This window comes from Sinocyclocheilus rhinocerous, unplaced genomic scaffold, assembly GCF_001515625.1.
Source record: "Sinocyclocheilus rhinocerous isolate Xijiao unplaced genomic scaffold, SAMN03320098_v1.1 scaffold5130, whole genome shotgun sequence".
Lineage (NCBI taxonomy): Eukaryota > Metazoa > Chordata > Actinopteri > Cypriniformes > Cyprinidae > Sinocyclocheilus > Sinocyclocheilus rhinocerous.
In genome coordinates, this window is record NW_015644613.1 from 9,319 (window position 1) to 18,100 (window position 8,782).

At 40.2% G+C, this 8,782-nt stretch overlaps 1 protein-coding gene across 2 annotated transcripts; it reads left to right on the forward strand.

Annotated features, from left to right (window-relative positions):
- The first annotated feature begins 1,539 nt into the window (after positions 1–1,539).
- Positions 1,540–7,412, forward strand: LOC107758355 (macrophage mannose receptor 1-like). Of its 2 annotated transcripts, XM_016576063.1 has the most exons (5): positions 1,540–1,576; positions 2,694–2,907; positions 5,584–5,961; positions 6,547–6,876; positions 6,951–7,412. In XM_016576063.1, exons 2-5 carry the CDS (start codon positions 2,847–2,849, stop codon positions 7,313–7,315), a joined length of 1,134 nt encoding a protein of 377 aa, XP_016431549.1. In that variant the 5' UTR covers positions 1,540–1,576; positions 2,694–2,846; the 3' UTR covers positions 7,316–7,412. The 2 variants fall into 2 exon arrangements, with proteins under 2 accessions (XP_016431549.1, XP_016431551.1); XM_016576065.1 differs by lacking the exons at positions 1,540–1,576; positions 2,694–2,907 and adding an exon at positions 5,404–5,429.
- The last annotated feature ends 1,370 nt before the right edge of the window (positions 7,413–8,782 follow it).

The following is an 8,782-nucleotide window of genomic DNA, read 5'->3' on the forward strand; positions in this document are numbered from 1 at the left end:
ATTTAAATGAACAAAGTGGTAGCGATCGGACAGGTAGGATCTAAACCATCTTAAAGCCTGCCCTTGAATACCTATAGCTCTATAGCTCCTCTAGACCCCTCTATAGCCCATCTAGACCCCTCTATAGCCCCTCTAGACCCCTCTATAGCTCCTCTAGACCCCTCTATAGCCCATCTAGACCCCTCTATAGCCCCTCTAGACCCCTCTATAGCTCCTCTAGACCCCTCTATAGCCCACCTAGACCCCTCTATAGCCCCTCTAGACCCCTCTATAGCCACTCTAGACCCCTCTATAGCCCCTCTAGACCCCTCTATAGCCACTCTAGACCTCTCTAGGTCTCACAGTAACGACCCTGATTCCTGGCCCTTCAGTCCTTTCTGGAATATTCTAGTTCCCTCTTGATTAGTCTCACCGAATTCTTTCTGGATTGGTTTGCCAGCTCTTTAATGTGGTATCTAGACTTTCATCTTAAAACTCAAACTTGATTGAATTGTTGAAGCTACTGTATTTAGATTTTTTAAAAATGTATGTCAAAGTCTGCCTTTTTGCTTCGGGTGTGCACACATTAAAAGGTTTTCGGTAGCAAATTTTAATGACCTCAAAATATCGGGTTGAAACTCCTATTTAATTGGCACTCATGGCTAGACATAAAGTAATGGTTTTCATAGAGGTTTCGCAATAATTTGATTCACTTTTTTCCATGTATTTCTGTAAGGACAGGTATTATAAAATGTATTTATGTAGTCCGCTCAAGCCATGCCAGTAAAGCTTGTGTTATTTAAACATTTTTGTGTTCTTGTTTAAAATTTTACATTTCAAAAAGTAAGTTGTAAGGTTGAAATAAATATTTAACAGTTTAAGGTTTGTATTATGAGATCAGACTAAGCAGCATATTTCACATAATGCTTATGAAGTTAGTAGGGGTGGGGGAAAAATGATACAGCATAGTATCGCGATATTTTCCGCGGCAATACTGTATCGATACATGGACGCCAAGTATCGATCTTTTATTATACTATTTGGTAGAATAATAAAATAAATGTCTTTACAATCCACTAGATGGTGGTGTTGAGTTTTTTCTGGTGAGGTCAGCTGGGTCACCTTCTAGATTAGACTGTAATACTAATAGTTGAGTTTGCCAGGTGCATACAACATTTATGACAGGTTTTCATGAAAGTGTTGGTCAGTTTGTCTGCTTGAAAATCCCATTTTACACTGCAACAATAAAACTGAAGTGAGATAAACTGAGAAATGTTTATTTCTAGTTAAAACAGATGTTGTCAAAGTTTTCCTTTGGGGACATAATTTGAAGTTGGAAAAAGGTAATAAATTGCAATATATCGCAGAATATCGCAATATATTTAAAACTGCAATAATATTGTATCGTGACACAAGTATCGTGATAATATCGTATCGTGAGGCCTCTGGTGATCCCCTAGAAGTTAGATAACTGATTTGTGCCATGTGCTTTACAGATATTTTTTCTAGTGTTTATTACAACCTGACTAACTTCTCAGTGGCTTTCTTTTCAGGCAATCTGCTTGAGGATGACTCCAACTTTCTCAAGATGTGCGCTGTAAGTGATCATGTTGTCTAGAATTTAGAGAGATAGTCCACTCAACATGAAAACGCTGCCTAGCCCTCATTTACACTTTCTTTTGCAGAACACCAAAGAATTTCTACAATGATAATTTTTGATGTAATGAGTTTCAACTATTTTTAATCGAACTTGTTTTACAGTGCATGAATGCACGAGCGACCGCTGTTCTGCATGTGCTCATATCGTGTGAATGAGGATCTGTGCACCTTTGCAAAACTATTTTCATATCGAGGTTCTATTGGAGTTAATGATATCTTTATCTTATTTTGGTTTATTTAACTTTTTGGGGGCTTGTTTTTGTTTGTTATTGTAGCAAAACCTGGCAACAATAACAAATATTTACACTGACAACAATCAAAAAAGCCCATAGAGAGCACGGGCACGTGATTGCTGACAGTAAGACAAACATCTACATGCCTGTCTCTTTTAAAGTTAAAAGAGGGTCTATAATGAGTTGTGTTTGTAGGTGTTATTATAGCATCCCAGACCTCAGTCAGTATCAAGCCCTGCTTACAGCCACGGATGAAACGAGCAGTACAAATAACAAATTAACTTCCTCTTGCCAGCAGGTATTATTCTAATTACAAACAAATGCAGTATTTGTTTGCTTATTAAAATAAGAATAAAAATAGCGACTATACAAATTCTTCCCAGCAGCAACTATTAATCTAAACAATAGAAACCAGGTACTAAACAACCCCTAATGCAACTGACTCTCTGATTACTTATAGTGCGTGTCTGTTTATACTTTATTAAACAGTGTTTGGACGAGTGTTTCTCCATTTTGAAGTTTTTTCCCTTATTGTTTTAATTTTTGTAATAGAGAAACTAATATTAAACAATACTCTTATTGTTTGTATAAAAGCATCAGCCAAACGCATGAAATGCATTGTGCTGAAACTGGTTTATAATCTCAGTTATTGTCAGTTGATTTTGTGTGTTCGGGTCTTTGTGTTGTTTCCCAGTAAATAAGACAAATATATGTGTTAACTTGTCCAGTTTGCATTCTCTGTTTGGTCTATTTTGCTGTTGTTTTTCAAAGATAGAATAAGTATGATCCTGGTTCTCCTCTGTGCTGGTTTCCTGATTGAAGAATCTTTAGATATTTGTACTGGAATACTGGAAGAAATAGTAAGCAAGAAAATCATGTTTAGCTGAGGTGAAGCTCAGCAGACACACGCAGGATTGGATGAGGTTTCATGGGAGGAGCTGAGAAAGAGCACGAGAGAGATGGACAGATCATCAGATGCACACAAACTCCTCAGAAATGGAGCTGGACACAGTGTTCGTCACGCTTCTGCTCGCAGGTACACGTGTCTGCCTTTATAATCACCCTGCACAAGTTTGGGTTCTTTAGGATTGTTAATGTTTCTGCTCACCACAGCTGCATTTATTTGATCAAAAATACAGTATAAAATGTGAAATATTATTACAGTTTAAAGCAGCTGTATTCTATGTGAATGTGTTATTCTGTAATGTATTTCTGTGATCAAAGCTGTATTTTCAGCATCATTACTCCAGTCTTCAGTGTCACATGATCTTCAGAAATCATTCTAATATGCTGATTTGCTGCTCAAGAAACATTTCTGATTATTATCAATGTTGAAAACAGTTGTGCTGCACAATATTTTTGTGCAAACCGTGAAACCATTTAATTTTTCAGAATTCACAGATGAATAGAAATTTCAAAAGAACAGCATTTCTTTGAAATGGAAATCTTTTGTAGCATTATACATTTATAATGTATAATGATCAACTTAATGCATCCTTAATGCAGTGGTCTCAAACTCATGGTGCACTCAAGTCGTGTCAGATAGAGCGTATTTATGAGCTGAACACAAATGAACGGCATCACAAACTCATAATTACAAGTGGGAAACTGAATTTTCTGTAAACCCTGAGTTTGGGGTCTGAGTTGGGGCATGTTCACTGAGAAAACATGCAATGAATGCAGCATCTGTATTGACGGAAAATTTGTTAAAATGACTGAAATTATATATATACAGTATATATATATATATATATCAAGTCAAGTTACCTTTATTTATATAGCGCTTTTAACAATACAGATTGTGTCAAAGCAACTGAACAGCATTAATTAGGAAAATAGTGTGTCAATAATGCAAAGTGACAATAGTAAACACTCACTCATCAGTTAAAGGCAGTTCATCATTGAATTCAGTGATGTCATCATCCAGCTCAGTTCAGTTTAAAAAGTATCTTTGCAATCATTTGCAATCAAATCAACGATATCGCTGGAAATGAAGTGTACCCAACTAAGCAAGCCAGAGGCGACAGCGGCAAGGAACCAAAACTCCATCGGTGACAGAATGGAGAAAAAAACTTGGGAGAAACCAGGCTCAGTCGGAGGGCCAGTTCTCCTCTGGCCAGACAAAACCAGCAGTTCAATTTCAGGCTAGCAAAGTCACATTGTGCAGAGGAATCATCTGGTTCCTGTGGTCTTGTCCCGGTGGTCATCTGAGACAAGGTCTTTACAGGGGAATAACATCTGTATCTGGGGCTCATCTAGTTGTCCTGGTCTCCAAACGTAATAAACACTTTTTTTCTCACTTCCGCTGACTGTGCTACGCGGAAGCCGAGCAGGCGAATGACGTAAGACGTATGTGTCGTGTGCGCGCGCGCCTCTGAGAAATGCAGGAGCAAAGGAAAACCAGTCTCCTCTTGGCTTATATCGAAATCCTCCGACATTTTTCTTTACAAATCCTCGTTTTGTGCTTCTAATTCGTGAACGGCATTTTGTTTTGTTTTGTCTCTGCGTTCGCCACTTATCACGCAACGCCTACATCTTACATCATCCGCCGGAATGGCTTCCGCATATGACAGAATACCGGAAGTGAGAAAAAAGTGTTTATTACGTTTCAAATATGGATATTTATCTTACAAAAATGCATGGATTCGCTACAGGAAGTCTTTATTCACCCCCCGGAGCCGTGTGAGGGACGTTTTATTACGGATGCAGGCACTTTATTTCACGTCTTCTGAACTGTTGACAACCAACACCCACTTAACCCCATTGAAAGGCTTGGAGGGGCCAGGACAATTTTTTATATAACGCCGATTGGAAATATATGCTGTATATACTGTATACATAATTTACAATAAAACTAAGTTGCATATACAAAATACCATTGTATTGTACAATTATTAAATATATTTACAGAACCCTCAAATTCAATAAAACATCAAAAAAAGCAAAACACACTTTAAACGCGTTTTATTCATCATGTTTTAGAAGGACAGTTAAAAAAAAATCTTGCTGAATTGTATGTAGAAATGGTACAAGTGACATGACATGTGACATGTGACCAATACTAGGAATTAGTGCTCTGCATTTAACCTATCCAAAGTACACTCACACAGCAGTGAACACACACACACACACACCGTGAACACACACCCGGAGCAGTGGGCAGCCATTTATGCTGCGGCGTCCGGGGAGCAGTTGGGGGTTCGGTGCCTTGCTCAAGAGCACCTCAGTCGTGGTACTGAAGGTGGGAGAGAGCGCTGTACATTCACTCCCCCCACCTACAATCCCTGCTGGTATGAGACTCGAACCCGCAACCTTTGGGTTACGAGTCCGACTCTAACCATTAGGCCACGACTTCCCCAAAGTCACCAAAGTGACTTGAATGCACCTGACATCGGAATTACGACTTCCCAACTTGTAAATACGAATTTCCCAGGAGGACTTGAATACATCATAAGTTCCTGGAAGGCCACAGTCCTGCAGAGTTCAGCTCCAACCCTAATTAAACACACCTGAACAAGCTCATCAAGCCCTTCAGGTTTACTAAAAACTACCAAGCAGGTGAGTTGGAGCTGGTTGGACCTAAACTCTGCAGGACTGTGGCCCTCCAGGAACTAAGTTTGAGACCACTGCATTGACGAGTATTCATTTCATAGTGACGGTAAAGTTATTGTCAAACATGAAAAAGTCTGAAATTAAACCTTGCCCTCCGCAGCCGTCTTCAGCTCATCGGCTCTTCGTCAGTATGAGTTTGTTCAGATGAGGATGAACTGCACTGATGCTCAGAGATACTGCCGTGAGAACTACAGTGATCTGGCCTCCATTGACAACAGCGCCGACGTGACCGAGCTGCTGAAGATCGTGACCAAATCTGCTGATTATGCCGTCTGGATCGGGCTGATGGAAACCCTCAGGAGTGAATGGAAGTGGTCTCAGGGAGACCCTGCGTTTTACACTGCTCATGATTTACTGTTTCGCAACTGGGCATCGAATCAGCCGAACAATGGTTCATATTACTGTGCTTATATGAGTCAGGACGGACTGTGGCATGATGACAGCTGTAATAACCAAAGGTCTTTCATCTGCTACAATGGTGAGTCAATCACACAGAACGGATTTTCCTTTTCCTGAAAACTCTAGTCAATGTTATCGCATTGGACTAAAACTCACACGGTATGAAAACTTCACAAAGATTTGGAACTGATTGATTGTAGGCTCATTGATCTAAGCTTATGCACAGTTTTTGAGTAAACATTTCCAAAATTATCCACAAATAATGCTTTTTTTTCACTTAAAAACTGAGTGCAGAAGCTCAGATCAATGAGGCCCCCCGATCACTCAGTATAAACATCAAATCTTTTACAGAATTGTACTCAGTTTTGTCTTTTTGCATAACATCAGTTTTATAAAATGTTTGTTTTTATTATATTGCATTTGCTATTATGTTGTTGAATGTTTAATTTGTATTTTCCATGTAATAGCCAGTGAAGGGTGCAACCAACCAAATCATGATGACGTATCTTTTCAAAACGCTTTCACTGGATTCTAATGAACGTTTGCCGTATTTATATCTGCTGCAGTGATTGATTCTCTCCACAGCGTAGTTTGGATGAAACGTGTGCACTAGATCATCACTGGTAAACAAAGGGACATTTCTTGATTTTCTCTTCACATGCAGACAGCAGTAAAGGATTCGTCCTTGTGCAGCAGTCGATGAGCTGGAGAAATGCTCAGAGCTTCTGCAGAGCGAATCACATGGATCTGAGCAGCGTGAGGAGCCAGAGTGAGAACCAGCAGATTCAGCAGCTCATAAACACTGGAGTCTGGATCGGTCTGTTCAGAGACTCATGGGAATGGTCCGACAAGAGTACATCCTCGTTTAGAAACTGGGCACCCACTGAACCCCACAGCAATGAAAACGCCACTGTGCTAGTGAAGAGTGGATCAAGAACGGGACAGTGGGAGGACTGGCCGTGTAATTCACAATTTACCTTCGTCTGTCAAAAAGGTGAGTCGATGCTTGGACTTGCATGTGTAAAATGAGAGAACGTCATCAACGAAAATCTAAAATTTCTCTTCCAGATCAGTTCATACTCATCAAGCAGAATCTGAGCTGGAGTGAAGCCATGACGTACTGCAGACAGAACCACGTGGACCTGGTGTCGGTGCCCAGCCCTCAGATCGAGCAGCGGGTGATGAACGTGGCGAGAAGAGCCTCGACAGCGGCCGTGTGGATGGGTTTACATCACTACTGCAGCATGAACATGTGGCTGTGGCTGCGTGGCGAGGTGGTCTGTTATCAGAACTGGGCCGCGGGGAACGGCACCAGAGCGCACGACTGCCGCGAGCAAAGAGCCGGAGCTATTCAGTCGGCTGGAGATCAGCGCTGGGTCAGCCTTCCTCCGACCATCAGGCTCAACTTCATCTGCACCAACTCTGAACCTTGAGTGTATGTTTGCGCTGCAAAGAATTATGTCTTTTTCCAATACAAATATCTAAACTTTCTTAACACTTAACCTTCAAACCTTCAAATCTTAACCTTTAAACAGCTTTGTGATATTTGTGGTGTGTAAATCTATAATAAAATGACACACACAGTGTTTGTTGTGAGAGTGCTTAATTTGATCCCAAAGGAAAACTCTTTGCCATTCACGCTGATGGTGATTTGCGACAACGGCATGTCATTGATTTTACATGATGTTTGTTCTGTCTGTGAGCGACTGTCTGTGAAGTTGAACAGAGCTCATGATTATGCAGATGAGCAGTGACTGTAGGGGCGGGGCCAGTGTAGGTGATCGATGCATCACAAACCCGCCCCCTTGACTGCAGTGCTGCATCAAGTGGTCATAATCATAGTTTGTGCATTCATTTCAGCACAACCTGTTGATGACACTTTACTTTCTTACATTTTAAAATCTTGCAAATTTTGAATTCAAAAGAAATTCAAAAAATTGGGTTACTGTATTCAGGTCAGTTTCTCCTGGCCAAATTGTTAGATTTTGCTGTATTTGAGTAAGCAGTGGTTTGGGTGGCTTGTCAAAGTATTTGATTTCTCTAATAATAAAAAATTAAGCTTGACCAGAGTTCTGGTGGGAAGAAGAATTTATTGAAGGTGGTAACGTAGCAGTTCTTCAGTAGCAATGTTAGCATGTCATCCTTCAAAGAAATTTAACCCAAGATACTGTCTGTGAGACCAGACCTTTATACAAATGTGCCACAAACAATACAATAACACCCCATGGAGAGCCAATGATACTATAACCTCATGATAGCCTGATAGGACCTCTCCCATGGAGGGCCCATGATACACTGACCCGATGCTGACCAAAGGAGCTAATTATGTGGGCCATTTGGGTCATACTTTTGTAAAACAAAAATACAGTTGGCTACAGTTGATTGCAAATACATCTGAGGCACAGTCACAATGGAAATGCATCTTAATAAAGATAACTGAAGAACACATAATCTTTCAAACATCTTGTTTTTTTGTCCAGTCAATGGACTCCAATGTTGTTTGGTTTCCAGCGTTCTTCAAAATGTGCTGGATTCATGTATCTCTCATATGTGGGATAATGCAGTCTGCCTCGGCTTCACATCAGGGTAGATCATGCGATTACTGACGGTCTGACTTTACTTTATCCCAGCAGACGCTGTCTAGAGATGTGATGAAATGCAAGCTTCATCTCTGCATGCTGAGATCAGCTTCAGAGGAGCCACATTTGCACAGTTTCATGTAAATATCCAGAGTAAATTTCTAGTGAAGATGGAGGATCAGATGACAAGATTTAGCAGAAATGTGTTCAGGTTGGAACATTTACATACATAGATTTACATTCATGCTTTTAGCATTACACAAAGAACTTTCTTTATGTTGATATCATTTGTATATCTCTCATTCACATCAATGTCCAACG

Excerpts from the sequence above, each read along its gene's own strand:
- LOC107758355 (XM_016576063.1), top strand. The coding sequence starts at position 2,847 with ATGCACACAAACTCCTCAGAAATGGAGCTGGACACAGTGTTCGTCACG. Across the intron at positions 5,962-6,546 it reads GTCTTTCATCTGCTACAATG|ACAGCAGTAAAGGATTCGTC; the intron begins GTGAGTCAATCA and ends CTTCACATGCAG. Across the intron at positions 6,877-6,950 it reads TACCTTCGTCTGTCAAAAAG|ATCAGTTCATACTCATCAAG; the intron begins GTGAGTCGATGC and ends TTTCTCTTCCAG.